Source organism: Agaricus bisporus (assembly GCF_000300575.1).
Source record: "Agaricus bisporus var. bisporus H97 unplaced genomic scaffold AGABI2scaffold_2, whole genome shotgun sequence".
In the NCBI taxonomy this organism is placed as follows: Eukaryota; Fungi; Basidiomycota; class Agaricomycetes; order Agaricales; family Agaricaceae; genus Agaricus; species Agaricus bisporus.
In genome coordinates this window covers 1,814,075-1,829,240 of record NW_006267355.1, presented here as the reverse complement: position 1 = coordinate 1,829,240, position 15,166 = coordinate 1,814,075, and the positions used below count along the sequence as shown (strand labels likewise).

Below are 15,166 nucleotides of genomic sequence, written 5' to 3'. Positions count from 1 at the left end.
GAGGGAGTAGGAGGGGGCGGGGTTGGTTCGAATGCCCGTGGAGGCGGATCGACCATTCCGATAATCTTCGCGAGTTGCTCAGAGAAAGAGCCGATGCCCGCGATGGAGGAGACGTTGTACCCATCAAGATCGCGCCGTTTGATGAGGGTGTGTGTTGCTCGTAACATGCAGTCCACAAACTGCGAGTAGAGTGGGTGTTCGGCCTCGATATCGTCAAGCATGACGATCGTGGTGTTGACAAGTTTGAGCATTCCCTTCTGACCAGCGGTCATGGTGTGGGAACGCCCAGTGGAGGGGGTGGAAGTCGGTGCCGGTGTCGGGGTTGACGGGAACGGTGCCGGGGATGGATTGGCGAAGCCTCGGAAATCCGAGGCGTACGACAAGGGAGTGAGGGGGGAGGAGGGTTCTGGGAGCCCAGAACGCCTCGGAGGTGTTGGCGCCATCATGCGAGACGACGCCGGGATCTCGAGTTCGTCTTCCATACGACCCGCGGCTTCAAGTAAAGCACGCCCAAGTTGAGACTTGAACATACCTTCCAGAACTTCTTCATCAGACCAGTCACCGTCGTCGCCGGCGGTGTCAACATCCATTGCAGATTGTTTATTGCGACTCATAGCTAGTTGCCACTGAGACTTCCAAAAGAGGAAGGTAGTGGTACAGGTTCAAGAAGCGATGCCGTCCAGTACTTGTAGCCTGAGTGTGAAGCGACTGGGAGCGGTCCGTGAAGATCTGAATGCACTAGCTCGAGAGGAGAGCGATTGTGATTCAAGGAGGAGGGAAAAGGAAGGGAATGCATCTTGCCAGCCAAGCACAGCTCACAGATAGAGTCAGGACACAAGTTAGACTCGAGTTTGAGCCCGGAAACTAGATACTTACTGATCATAGACTTCACATCAGCGTAGTTGTGATGAATAAAGCGACGATGCCATAGCGAGAGGTCAACCGGGAGAGTAGAGACAGAGAAAGCAGTCTCAGAAGTGAGAGTTGAGCCGTAGAGCTCAGCAGTGTTGTTGGAATGGATAGTGGCCATGAAAAGCGAAATCCCTTTGCATTGGAAGTCAATAGATTGAGCAGAGATAGTGATATTGAAGCCCTTGTGTCGGGCAAGGTAGAGACATGATAAGAGATTACTCCTGAGGTCAGGAACATGAAGGACTCTTGTAAACTCAACTGCTCTAGTCTCTTTTCCATTCACCACCGGTTGAAAGACAACAGATCCTACACCAGCTGAATAGACAGTAGAGTTGTCAGCAAGGCGGATAGGGATACGATGAGGGGAGTAGGATTTGAACCAATGGCGGTGAGGAGTCATGTGGGATGTAGCACCAGTATCAGCCAGCCAGAAAAAGTCAGCATCTAGCTGTAGTGGCGAGGATGGTGAGGAAGATGATGAGGGAGAGGATGAGGGAGAGGAATAAGTGTTAGAATAAGAGTGAGAGTCGATAGGTGTCGAACTCTGTCAGTGGAAGCTAACGGTTCCAGTAGATGTTGTTAAACCACTAGTATTGAGGTCTAACTCGACAAGGAACTACTTGTCGAGTCAAGATACTTATACTACTACAAAACAATTTGAAATCAAAGAAGTAATGGCTATGACATACGTATGATATAATGCATGACGACGAAATGACATCATTGATGACGTCATATGGAAAGTGATAGAACAACTATTAATAGTCCAAATAGATCCGAGGATTTACCACTGCTAACAATAAGCACCAAGAGCGGATGCTCTCAGTGGAATATCAGAGCCAGGAGAGCCAGAACCAGTAGAAACATCCCCAGGAGGAGTGGGTGGTGTCTTGACAGCTGGAAGAGCTGCACCTATCCCACTCAGATGGCCAAGTGGCCCTTTGACATTACTTTTAGATGTTCCAGGCAGTCTGGAGCGGTCCTGAGCGCGTTTTTTCGCGTTCTTTCGCTTCCTGCACCTCCTAGACATGTGCCCTACCCTCCCACAAAAGGAACAAGCGATTGACGTGTTCTTAGGGCCGGAAATCGGTCCCATAGAGTGTGGAGAGGGTGTATGGCTGCCAGAGGGAGTTGTGGTCGATGTAGAGGCTCTCAGACGCGTCGGAGATGCGCCAAAACGCGTTGAAATGGTGTCCCATGCGTAGGAAGCATGTGTGCGCGATTGCGAGGCCATAGATGTCGATTTGAGTGCAGGGGAAGGGATAGAAGTTGAGATATAGAGGGGAAAATGGTAGAAAGTGGCAAAGAAACGCGTTTTGAAGGCTGTTAGAAGCCGGGGCCCATAACCTGTTAAGTGTAGAACGATAGCGGTTGCAGTGGTGATCCTAACGAGCCTAGAAGCGAGTCAAACAGATAGGAATTGACTGAGCAATCCCAAGGACAAACTGTGGATACACTGGGAAGGGGTGGTCGGACTAAGGCGATGTTATCGTGCCGGCTGGCCTGGGCCGTAGCGGTCGGTGTGGAGAACACCTGGCCGGCTCGAGAGGACACTATCCTCCGACGGTGGCCCTGGTACAGTTAAAATAGCCAGGTTGCTGCTTAAGTTGATTCCACGGCACGGTCCGAAAGGGCCGGCGGGGCAGAGTGGCCAATTAGCCATGTGTTGCAAGACACCCCCTTAGCCGGGTATGTTTTCTTTTTCTGTTCGGGAACGCGTCATGGCACCCATATTCTCAGCATGTTGTACATAGTGTTCGCATGTACTTATATTGCTGGAATAGAAGGCTTGAACGTCCACTTGATTACAAAAAAAAAAAAAAAAAAAAAAACTGTGGATACACTGTAAGAAGCTATATTAAGTTCTAATAACTTGTACTCACCTGTGGATACACTGTAAGAAGCTAAGGCCTCTGAAGCGTCCACAGGGAAGTTCAACCATACATGACTAAGCTATCATGTGACTAAACTCGTCCGCATATATCTAAGTCCACCAATAACACTTGTAGACTGCTTGCTCACTCTAACAGGCGTTAGGGTGTAGGGTAGATCCTTTGGCTTTTCGCCGTTCCAATAATGAAAGAACGGGATGGTGCGGATGAAGCGTGTTGATGCGGATGACCGATCTCTCAAACAGCTTCTTGAGTTGGAGGTGGAGAGGCATGAGACCAGCTACGGCCGACATGGCTCCCATTGGAGAAGTTCGAAACGCGCCTGTAATCCAGCGTGCTCCTTGATTATGTGTGAGACGGAGCATCTTGATGTTAGTTTTGAATGCTCTCGTTCCCGGTTTGTACCAACAGCATAATCCGAATGTTGCTATTGGTTGGATGCACGAAATGTAAAGGAGGCGCTTTTGTTTTGGTGTCAATCCTAGGTTGGAGTTTCCAAGCGACTTCATACATCGAACTGCAGAAACTGACTTGGTAGAATAGAACTTGACGTGATCGCGAAAGGTCAAATTGCGATCAAACATGATTCCGAGATACCTCCACACATCTTTAGGGACGCATGGAGATTCGCGGGTAAAGGGAGCCACTCCCAAATTGATGCTGGGATTTGGCGAGTTTTTGTTACGGGCGGAATCCGCAAAATTGAATAGTTCCGTCTTTGTATGTTCCATAACAAGTCCGAAGTCCTTGAAGATAGAAGTCATTTGGGCATACGCCTCTTTTAGAGTGTCATGTGTATCCATTCTACAATCCCCCGTGGCAACAAGAAGTCCATCGTCTACAAAGGAAAGAAAAGATATTAAAGGAAAATGAATACGGTCCTCCTCGTCTTTGACCCATTTGTCCAGTAAATGAAAACACGGCGCTATATACAAAGCAGAGAGTATAGGCGACAGTGCGCTACCTTGTCCAACTCCTACATTACTATCGAATAGAGGAGAAGTGATATTGTCTATGGAATATTGCATTTTTCTTCCTACTAAATAATCAGAGAAAAAAGAAACTACACTAGCCGAAAATCCAAAATGTTTGAAAATTTTAGAAAGAATGTTATGATTTAGAGAAGGAAAGAATTGAGCTACATCAAAAGCTAATACTGAAGTTACCTTCTTCTTCGCCCACGCCGTACAAACATGATGTGTTAATGCGACTGCTGCATCCTCGACCGATCTTTGGAGTATACCTCCGGTTTGACAAGGATGAATGACGCCGGCTTCAATACTCTCTAACTGAAGCCTTCGCGCAATCATTTTTTCAATGAGTTTCCCCATCGTATTAAGTAAGATGATAGGCCTGAACGATTTGGCCTTGTCATATGACGGTTTGCCCGGTTTCGGAATGATCACCGAAATGGACTGTTTGAAGTGTTGAGGCCAATATCCAGTATCAAAACATGCATTAGCTATCTTCGTGACAAATTGGCAGACTGTGTCATCTGTCGCAAATCGCTTCCACAATCTCCAAGAGACGTGGTCTGGCCCAGGTGCCGTGTTCTTGGCACAGTTCTTAAGCGCGTCATGAAATTCTTGAACAGAGAACTTCACCCATTCCCTCTCTTCGAATTCTTCTAACTCTCTATACATGCTGCTCATATCCACTTCTCTATTATCTGCCGCATTGTACGTGTTGTGAAGGGTTTCAAACAACTTCTCCTCATTGTTGCATGAATTTCCCTCACTATCTAGGATCGCTTCTACCGCCGGCATCTTCCTCTCTCTAGTCCACGGCATCAAGTCCCATGGTCTCTTCCTATCACTTGCCATACTATGAATCTGTTTATCAAAGTACTGACGCCTCGCTACACGCAAAGTCCTGCTCATCTTATTACGCATTTCTTTATTCCTGGGCCCACCATTCTCTCCCATCTCCTGGTATGCCTTTTTGCAATCTTCATTCCACCACTTCTTCCCATGACGGCTTGGTTTCCTCTCTTCTGAATACGCCTCCCATGCTCTTTCGAACGCACTAGACACTCTTCCCATGATCGCTTCCAAATCCTCCGCTGTTTCAGAAACGTTCTCTATTTTTTTTTTTTTTTTTTTTTTTGTAATCAATATAGTTTATTTCAAAACTACTTAAAGGGTGCCATGACGCGTTCCCCGTACTTTTCATCACCTGTACTTAACTACACTACGCGAAAGTATCTAGCTGACGAGGTCGAAGCTAAAAGAGAAAAAGAAAAAAAAAGAAGAGACTGTTTGAATCTGGATACAAATACAGCTAAGTAAACGAAGAAACAGAAACGTTCATACACAAGATAAAAGAAAATCATCCGTCTTCTACCTCTTTTCAACGCCGCCTGCGACACAGGCTTAACCTCTCTCATCATCGCACAGTAGATATCCCTCCATCCATCGTTAATCTCCCATACGTTCCAATGTCTTACAAATTCGATCGACTCGTGCAAGAAGATCGGTCCTACTAGTGGAGGAAGCCTCTTCTTCTTCCTCTTTTTATTCTCTTCATCTCTGGCTAACTCAAGTTCTTTTCTATATGCCGGCCAGCTTTCGTCTGCATGTCGCGGAAGTTCCGGTGGTTCGAAACTAAACGCTTGGGGATTGTCTTGAAGAAAGAGGATAAGGCCTCTAATCGTAGTGATGCCTTCAAGATCGTAGTGGTTGATCCGCCTCACGAAGAGAGGACAGACCATTAATAAGTGTTGACGCGTCTCTGGTGACCGAAGATCGCATTGGCACGCTTTGTAAGGTTTGTTTGGGAAGAACCTCACTCTGTATTCCCCTATCGGTGCGTGATTGCACATGACTCGCATAAGACGAGCGAAAAGCGACAACGAATGTGCGGCTCTGACTCCTTGGTACGTTTGGAACCATGGACCGCCTTGAAGATGACTCGGAAGTACTTCGTTGCCTTCCTTGTCAGTGATGTCATACCAGCTGTTACCTTTGAAACAAGTCTTGATATGATAAGATGAACTTTGAACCTGCGAGCAGACCAAAGGTCCTGAGCGCGTTCCTATACCATCCGAGGATAGCATGTGTGGTGGCGGCTCGCTTAATGCGTTCCCGAGTCTCGAGCGCGTTCCTATGCTGCCCAAAGGCAGCATGTGTGGTGGCGGCACGTTGAATCCTTGCGAGCGGACTAAAAGTCCGAAGCGCGTTCCTATACCATCTGAAGACGGCATGTGTGGTGGCGGCTCGCTCGGCGTGCAGACTCCTTGGAAACCGATTTGCCATAGGTAAATGGCGTCTCGCGTTGTTTTCTGTCTCGTGTAATGATAAGAGGCAGATTGAGGGAATGAGAGAGAGCGCTCTGTAAACGTCCTTGCGGTCTCCGCTGAATGGTATGCTCTTTGAGCCAACGGCTGTAACATTCCCGAGTCCTCTGTGTAGGTACCCGGAGCCGTGGCCCACGATTTGTTAAAGCCTCGCACTTCAATATCGACCTCTGGGAAGTCTGTGGCGATCGCGTCGAAGGCGAAGGATACAGCAATGGAAAGCTGTGATCTGAGCGGTTTGGAGTTCATTGACATCAAGTTCTTAACTATCAACTGGGACGTAGTGTAAAGGACGACCTTGGAAATAGGCCATCCCTTTTGAAGCTTATTGTGCGCTTTGATTAATGCCAGAAATGTTGACCATCCGACAATAGTTTCATCGTTGACCCGCCTTCCGGCGGCCCTCGTTTTAGATGTGATGGCTTGTCCTTTGAAGACTGTGACAAGCGCGATATGCGAGTGAGTTCGATGCGGCACAGGCACGCTCGGATCGAACTTGTGTTTGACGCCTGCTGTGAACAGATGCAAGGCGTTCGGTTCCCTCACGGGTGCAAGGTTCAGATTGTTGTGGTATTCGTCTCTGTCTTTGTGATTCTTTGGCATGAGAACGAATTTGACTTTGTCTGGATGTCGGTCCACAAGCCGATGTCCAGGTTTGATATGTTCAGAGAGGGGGTCGAATATCTCTGAGGAAGGGTTGTCAATCACCGAATCAAGCGGAGACTTGATGACTTTGCGGATTGTCTTGGACTTGCGCTCCAAGGCGTTGGGATGTAGGGTAGATCCTTTGGCTTTTTGCCGTTCTAATAGTGAAAGAACGGGATGGTGCGGATGAAGCGTGTTGATGCGGATAACCGATCTCTCAAACAGCTTTTTGAGTTGGAGGTGGAGAGGCATGAGACCAGCCACGGCCGACATGGCTCCCATTGGAGAAGTTCGAAACGCGCCTGTAATCCAGCGCGCTCCTTGATTGTGAGTGAGACGGAGCATCTTGATGTTGGTTTTGAATGCTCTCGTTCCCGGTTTGTACCAACAGCGTAATCCAAAAGTCGCTATTGGCTGAATGCACGAAATGTAGAGGAGGCGCTTTTGTTTAGGCGTTAGTCCTCGATTGGAATTTCCAAGTGACTTCATGCATTGAACTGCAGAAACCGACTTGGTAGAGTAAAATTTGACATGATCACGAAAGGTCAGATTGCGATCAAACATGATTCCGAGATATCTCCACACATCTTTGGGAACGCATGGAGATTCTCAAGTGAAGGGGGCCATACCCAGATTGATGCTAGGGTTTGGCGAGTTTTTGTTACGGGCGGAGTCCGCAAAATTGAATAATTCCGTCTTTGTGTGTTCCATAACAAGTCCGAAGTCCTTGAAAATGGAAGTCATTTGGGCATATGCCTCTTTTAGAGTGTCATGTGTGTCCATTCTACAATCCCCCGTAGCAACAAGAAGTCCATCGCCCGGCTAAGGGGGTGTCTTGCGACGCGTGGCTATTGGCCACTCTGCCCTGCCGGCCCATATGGACCGTGCCGTGGAATCAACTTAAGCAGCAACCTGGCTATTTTAACTGTACCAGGGCCACCGACGGCGGAATAGTGTCCTCTTGAGTCGGCTGTTATGTTTTCCAAGTCAGCCGCTACGGCCCGCGGTGTGACTCCGGGCGCGACCCCGGCACCGTTTCCCGTTACTCCGCAGCCAGTTTCATATGCCCCTAACGGGCTGAGGTACCGTGGTTATAACTGTCAGAGCTCACCGTCTCGCAGGGGCCGTTACCTGATTGATCCCCGGGTTGCTTATGCAGTTGCCCGGATCAGGAGCTTAGGTGATCCCTACTAACTTCCAGATCAGGCTGAACCCGGCTGTGCCGGGAAGCAGACTGGAGAGGGGTGGCCTGTCCGGTTTCCCGGTCGGCTTGTTATATAAACGATTCCCCTTCTTATAGATGCCCTACGTTCACCAATGCCGAAGCACCGGCTCCACGCCATGTTACTGGACTCCTGGGCTAATTCGCATACCGCTCATCACACCATCACAGTGTTAACTCGGCATACTTTTCCTCTACACAGCCGGGGGATGACTCAGCATGAAGCCGTGTCTGCAAGTGGCCAGGGGTCGGCTAAGCCGGCAGTAGTGACATAGTCACCAGCGCTACCCCCACGCTAGTCCCAACCAGTTACCCGATTAGGAACCACAGTAGTAACAGATGCCCGCATACACAAGCACTTGCAGCTACCTGCATTACCCCCGCGCTAGTCCTGATCAGCCTCGTGGGAACAATCACATGACATGTCTCTCCACCCTGCCCACATGACGCTCACCACAGATTACCTAATCAAGGAACCGTGGGAACATTCGGTGTCACCCGTGTTATTGCTTGGTCATCACAACCTAGCTCACTGCTTACCTAAGGTAGAGGATAAATCCTGCTCACCCCCAGGTTTGAACGCAGGACCACTGGAGAGCAAGCGCTAATGCCAGGCAGGAAACGCCTACATCCTGACAAAATGCCCACTCACCCACCATAGGGCCGTTCGCCGATGGTAGTTAGTAGGGATCACCTAAGCTCCGGATCTGGGCTACTGCATATGCAACCCAGGGATCAATCCGGTAACGGCCCCTGCGAGACGGAGAGCTCGGACAGTTACATCACGGTACCTCAGCCCGTAGGGGCATATGAAACCGGCTGCCGAGTAACGGGAAACGGTGCCGGGGTCGCGCCCGGAGTCACACCGCGGGCCGTAGCGGTCGGAGTGGAAAACACCCGGCTGACTCGAGAGGACACTATTCCTCCGTCGGTGGCCCTGGTACAGTTAAAATAGCCAGGTTGCTGCTTAAGTTGATTCCACAGCACGGTCCGAAAGGGCCGGCGGGGCAGAGTGGCCAATTAGCCATGTGTCGCAAGACACCCCCTTAGCCGGGCTTGGTAACGCGTCATGGCAACCTTATTCTCAGCATGTTGTACATAGTGTTCGCATGTACTTATATCGCTGGAATAGAAGGCTTGAACAGCCACTTGATTACAAAAAAAAAAAAAAAAAAAAATCGCTGTGCACAGGAGACTTTAACATCCAAGATCGTACATGGGATGAAGGAGCGGTCAATCAAATCAGACCCTCTTCTCCCTTCATGAGGCTTCAGGAGCTGTTCACAGACCTGGAAATTCAATACGTACACCCTGTTAACAGAGGAACACCAACGAGGATTCCTGACGATGCAGAGTCACGAGCATCTGTCATCGATCTGGTCGCAGCATCAGCGGCCTTGATCAATCAAGAAGGATTCCACTACAAAGTAAAGGTAGATGACAGAGAAAGGTGGGGGTCAGATCACAGGCCTCTCCAAATTGAGGTGCCGATCTCGGGAAGTGAGCCAGAGATGAGGTGTAAGAGGAAGATTGAAGCGTGGTTGGAAGAGGAAGATGACTACGTACCACAGATATGCGGAGTGTTAGAACCTTGCCAGAATGTCACGGCGTCACGCTGTCACATCTGTCACATATTTTATTACATAATAATTTCCCTCTGCTGCTACAGTTCGACGGAGGCTAAACTATCGGCATACTGCTAAAATGGCGCAAGCTACAGATTTACCAATTGAGCTCATTGATCTTATCTTTTCTTTCCTACCTCCGAACCATGCGGAGCAAGTACAGTGGAGGAGGGCGGCGGCGGCTATCGGAAGAGAACCCCGACCAGACGGATGGAGGTTAGAAGATCGTAGGTGCGTAATATGTGGAAGAGTGACGTTGATAATGTGGGACGAAGTATTGGAGAGACCCTGGATATTGCAGCGATGGAATAACCCGGACTTCCGTCATTGGGAACCGGCCCGGTTCTTTACGATGTGCCCGTGTGGAGAAATGATGGCAACATACTTCGGCAGGGACTGGTACGAAAGGTTACGTCCTTAGATAGTTGTTTGTACTTGTGGACACTTTTATGGTTTGTTTGGTGTTGTTGACGTTTTTATGATCAATCTATTTTCGTTTACTTGCTTCTTACTCCACTCTTCCTTTCTCATGTCAAATGTATAATTAGTTTATTTTCTCATACGTACTTCTTTTTCACATGTCAGTATATAAATAAGTTACCTAGGGTAGTTGGTCTGTGCGCCGTAGTCTAGGTATATAAAGTAGGTAGAAACTTGTAGAAGACTCCGTCGAGTTCTCTTAGGTTCACGCCTAATAAAACTTCTGTCACTTTACTCTTAGTTCTTGAGTTTAGGTGTGACCTGTGACAGCTCAGTCACAGTCGCCCTAACAGTAGAACTCGACTACTCCGGGGATCGCACAGCACAGTGCCCTCCCCATCTTTTACTCTCTTATCGCCCTCTACTCTCTGCGTGCCATCGCGGCCGCCACACACATAGCCGGTCCCTAGGCTTAAGGGGTGATCGGGTACAGTCACAACGTACCCCGTTGAGACTAAGGCGTGTCACGTGCCTTAGTTAAACACGAGACGTTCACCACGTGAGGTGCTTTTTATATACTTGTATTTTCTTCGCGTATCAACCTTGTGCTGCGGCTGCATTGTCAGCTGGTACACGCAGAGGAGTGAGAGACCCACCTTAGGTGACTCTCTAGATTAGCGTGGGAATCCGTTCCCGTACATACCTCTCATCTTAGTCTATCCCTTCGGTCAAGCGACCATTCTTGAATACAAAACCTTTTCTCTCTCCGTGTACACATCCAAGTGAAGCAGGCTATTGGCTTCATTGGATTGGTGGATACGCATCAGGTGACAGGAAAAGACCTCCCTCACCTTCTTCAAAATTTCTCATCGACTACCGCCCGGAACATTCCGAGTACCTTCCTCTGAATCTGAGGAAGAAGAAGAATCCGCCTCGGAATCCCAAACCGAGGAATCCGAACCAGAACCACGAGAACCGTCCGTATCCCCCCTACCCCTATATCAACCACCTCCCCCCGAATACCACGAGCCAGACATGGCCAACCCCCAAGATATAATCAATCAGCTGAACGCTCAGCACACCCTCATCACCCAACTGCAGCAGCAACTCGCCCAGCTGCAGAACAACCCGCAACCGGGTCCACCAGGCCCACCAGGTCCGGCAGGGGACGACGGAGAAACTCCCATCGTCCAAGTAGTAGCGCCACCAATCGATGTGGCAAGACCAAAAATATTCTCAGGAGACGGAAAGGAGCTGAGTGGTTTCATAACAGCATGCAAAATTTATTTAAGTTTGAAGATGGTAGGCAGGCTACAAGGAGATCAGATTACGTGGATATTGTCGTATGTACAAGGAGGAGCTGCAGAATCATGGAAGGAAAACATTATGGAGATGATCGAAGGTGGTGAAGAAGAAGCTCCAGCCCACACGGAGGAGCTTTTTGATAGTCTGCGAAACAATTTCGGAGATGCGGATGAGGAGAGTACGGCAGTAGGGAAGTTGAGATTGATCGAGCAAGGAAGCAAAAGCGCAGAAGAACATGTACAGGAGTTCAAGAGGATAGCACGAGACAGCGGATACGAGGGACGAGCCCTCATCGAAGAATTCAAGAGAAGTTTGTCAGGAAGGATTAGGAAGGCGCTGATGGAGTCAGAGAACCCACCAACTACCATCAGGAGTTGGTACGAGAGGAGCATGAAGTTGGATAGGCAGTGGAGGCAAGCAAAGGCGGAGGAAGACTACTACCGGCGGGGGCAAGCTAAGCCCCAATTACGAACCCACACCTCCAACAACACTTTCGTGAGGCCACAGCCTCAACGTCGAGATCCCAACGCGATGGATGTCGACACCGCCGCAGGACCCAGTCGAGGTCCTATCAAGTGTTACAAGTGTGGAAAGTTGGGGCATATGGCCAAGAACTGCTGGAGCAAGGCTCCGGCCCGAGATGTGCGAACTTTAGATGTGGACGAGCAGCGGGACTATTGGAAGAGGATGTTCGAGGAGGAACAGAAGAATTTAAAAGAGTAAAGGAAGCAAAGTCTCCTCGTTTGACTTCCTACAACAAATTTGATGTACTATGTAACGAAATCAATGTTTTGGACACTGTACAAGAGGAAAGTTTCCTTGTAAGGACGATACGACCTTTAAGGGAAATTAAGCTGAATGTGGGGGTAGAAAAATTGGACACACACGATGGAGTAGGAGTACAGGCGTTGTTGGATAGTGGAGCAACGGGAATGTTCATGGATAAGGTGTTCGCAGAGGAAGAAGGGTTCAAGCTGGAACCTTTAGAAAGACCAATCCCGGTCAAAAATGTTGATGGGACAATCAACGCATCTGGAGCAGTGACACACCGAGTTGCTGCAAACGTATACTACAAAGGGCATAAAGAAAGAGTACACTTCGAAATATGTGGCCTAGGAAAGAATAAGGTCATACTAGGAATGCCTTGGTTGCAGATGCATAATCCGGAAATCGATTGGGAGAAAGGAGAGGTAAAGATGACCAGGTGCCCAGACGGGTGTGGGTACAAAGACAAAGGAAAAACAAAAAAAAAGCAAGAAGAAATACGAAGGACAGAGGAACCAAGGAAATCAACACGGCAGTTGATGAAGGAAGCACGAGAGGAAGAAAAGAGGGAAAAGCCTGACATGTCACACAAGCAATATGCAGGCTGGAAATTAGTTTCCTTCCCAAAGAAATCAAATTGGGGAACGGTGTTGCAATATAGATGCGAGGAGTGTGGAACCCAAACGTCGGAACACTTGCTGAACAAACACAAATGCCCAGCAATGGAGGAAATGGCCTTGGACGAGTTTGGTATGCCATACGAAGGAAGTGATGACGAAGAGGAAGGGCCAACCATGGCCAAGATAGAAGCATATGAAGAGGAGCAGGAAGAAATTAGAGATGAGGAAGAAAGATACGAACGGGTGAACAAAGCAGTAGGGAGATTCACCACTCCCAAGAACATCATCGAAGGGATCGCATTAGGAGTCGAGGCAGCATTTGCTAGGGAATTGGCACGTAACAGGCGTGCTAATAATGGAGCTGAGGGGTTGGCGCAACAACCCAAAGAGAAAGCTGAGGGGTGGGCGCAATCACCCGGTGACGTGGCTGACCGATTAAATGGGGATAAGGCAGAACGTCTAGAAGAAGACAACAGCAAGACAGCCACCGCGGGACAAGCGGAGGCTGGACAGGTACGTCCTAAACGGATAAGCGCCCAAAAGAAAAATAGGAGCAGGGAAGAAGGAGAACAACTAGAAACGTGGGTGAGAGGAATGACAGAGGAGATGCCGGAAGAAGAGGAAATTCGAAACATGGATTCAGTAGAACAAGTAGTACCAAGACGGTTCCACAAGTTCCTTAAAGTATTCAAACAAAAGGAATCGGAGAGAATGCCGACTAGGAAACCCTGGGATCATGCTATCGAATTAAAGGAAGATTTCAAACCCAAGAAAGGAAAGATATATCCTTTATCACCAAACGAGAGAGAAGAAGTTCAAGCATTCGTCAAGGATCAACTACGAAAAGGATATATCAGACCCTCGAAATCTCCCCAGACCTCACCAGTATTTTTTGTGCCAAAGAAAGATGGAAAGAAGCGGATGGTACAGGACTATAGGTTTTTGAACGATTGGACCATTAAGAACAATTATCCTTTACCTTTAATTTCTGAACTTATAGACACTATGGGTAGCAAACGATTATTTTCTAAGATAGATTTACGTTGGGGTTACAATAACATTAGGATAAAAGAAGGAGACGAGTGGAAGGCAGCCTTTACTACTTTCATGGGTGCCTTTGAACCAACGGTTATGTTTTTTGGACTTACAAATTCGCCTGCTACTTTTCAAACTATGATGAACGAACTCTTTAGGGACTTAGTAAATACTGGAAAAGTAGCTGTGTTTATTGACGATATCTTGATAGGAACTGATGATGAAGAAGAGCATGATAAGGTGGTGGAAGAAGTATTACAGAGGTTGATGGACAATGATCTATTCGCAAAACCAGAAAAATGCGAATGGAAACGAAGCGAGATGGGGTTCTTAGGGTGTATAATAGGAAGAAACGGAATCAAGATGGAGGAAAGGAAAGTGAAAGATGTAGTGGAATGGCCAACCCCAAAATGTGTTAAAGACGTACAAAGATTCCTGGGACTAGCAAATTACTATCGACGATTCATTGAAAAATTTGCTAGTATTGCGAAACCACTACACGCATTAACCAAAAAGGACAAGAAATGGAGTTGGGGAGATGAAGAAGAAGAAGCCTTTGATGCGCTAAAAACAAAATTCACATCACATCCAATTCTAGTAGCACCAGAACTGGATAAAGAACTAAAGGTGGAATCGGACGCATCGGCCTATGCCACAGGTGGAGAGTTGTCAATGAAGTGCGAAGATGGAAAGTGGAGACCAGTTGCATACATCTCAAAATCAATGACGGAGACGGAACGAAATTATGATATTCATGATAGAGAGATGTTGGGGATTATGCGATGTTTAGAGGAATGGAGACACTTCCTGGAAGGGGCAAAACATAAATTCGAAATATGGACGGACCATCGCAATCTAGAATACTTCGCAAAAGCCCAACAATTAAATCGACGACAAGCCAGATGGGCCTTATATCTATCTAGATTTAATTTCGAATTAAAATTCCGCCCAGGAAAGACAATGGGGAAGGCAGACGCATTGAGCAGAAGACCTGACTTTGAACAAGGAACAAAGGACGATAACAAGAATCAAACCCTGTTAAAACCAGAGTATTTCGCAATTCGAGCAATGGAAGAAGGTCATATGTTAATCAATGCGGAGGAAGAAGAAATATTGGAAGAAATCAGAAAATCAGAAGCAAAAGAAGATGACGTAGTGAAAGCGGTGGAAGAGATGAAGCGAGCAAAAGTAAAGTCGCTAAGGGGAGACGAGTGGAAGCTGGAAGAAGGATTGGTACTGAAAGAAGGAAAAGTCTATGTGCCAAAAGACGAGACGTTGAGGACTAAAATCATTCGACTACATCACGATACCCCCATTGCCGGACACGGAGGACAATGGAAGACAGTAGAAATGGTGACGCGCAATTACTGGTGGCCAGGCGTCACTAAGCAAGTCCAGAAGTACGTAGAAGGATGCGATCAATGCCAACG

The 15,166-nt window shown here is 47.9% G+C and overlaps 4 protein-coding genes across 4 annotated transcripts; 3 read left to right on the top strand and 1 right to left on the bottom strand.

Annotated features, from left to right (window-relative positions):
- Positions 1-3,851: 3,851 nt before the first annotated feature.
- Positions 3,852-7,026, bottom strand: AGABI2DRAFT_141234 (hypothetical protein; the record flags this gene model as incomplete). The annotated part of the gene is made up of 3 exons (XM_006458311.1): positions 3,852-3,872; positions 4,292-4,884; positions 5,148-7,026. 3 exons carry the CDS (start codon positions 7,024-7,026, stop codon positions 3,852-3,854), a joined length of 2,493 nt encoding a protein of 830 aa, XP_006458374.1.
- A 1,613-nt stretch (positions 7,027-8,639) lies between these two features.
- AGABI2DRAFT_141233 (hypothetical protein) lies at positions 8,640-10,224 on the top strand (the record flags this gene model as incomplete). The annotated part of the gene is made up of 6 exons (XM_006458310.1): positions 8,640-8,906; positions 8,951-8,954; positions 9,158-9,466; positions 9,636-9,818; positions 9,867-9,990; positions 10,197-10,224. The coding sequence occupies 6 exons, from the start codon at positions 8,640-8,642 to the stop codon at positions 10,222-10,224; spliced, it is 915 nt and encodes a 304-aa protein (XP_006458373.1).
- A 1,431-nt stretch (positions 10,225-11,655) lies between these two features.
- On the top strand, positions 11,656-12,108 carry AGABI2DRAFT_199933 (hypothetical protein; the record flags this gene model as incomplete). The annotated part of the gene is made up of 1 exon (XM_006458309.1): positions 11,656-12,108. The coding sequence occupies one exon, from the start codon at positions 11,656-11,658 to the stop codon at positions 12,037-12,039; it is 384 nt and encodes a 127-aa protein (XP_006458372.1). The 3' UTR covers positions 12,040-12,108.
- A 554-nt stretch (positions 12,109-12,662) lies between these two features.
- AGABI2DRAFT_141231 (hypothetical protein) lies at positions 12,663-13,278 on the top strand (the record flags this gene model as incomplete). The annotated part of the gene is made up of 2 exons (XM_006458308.1): positions 12,663-13,218; positions 13,253-13,278. The coding sequence occupies 2 exons, from the start codon at positions 12,663-12,665 to the stop codon at positions 13,276-13,278; spliced, it is 582 nt and encodes a 193-aa protein (XP_006458371.1).
- Positions 13,279-15,166: the final 1,888 nt, after the last annotated feature.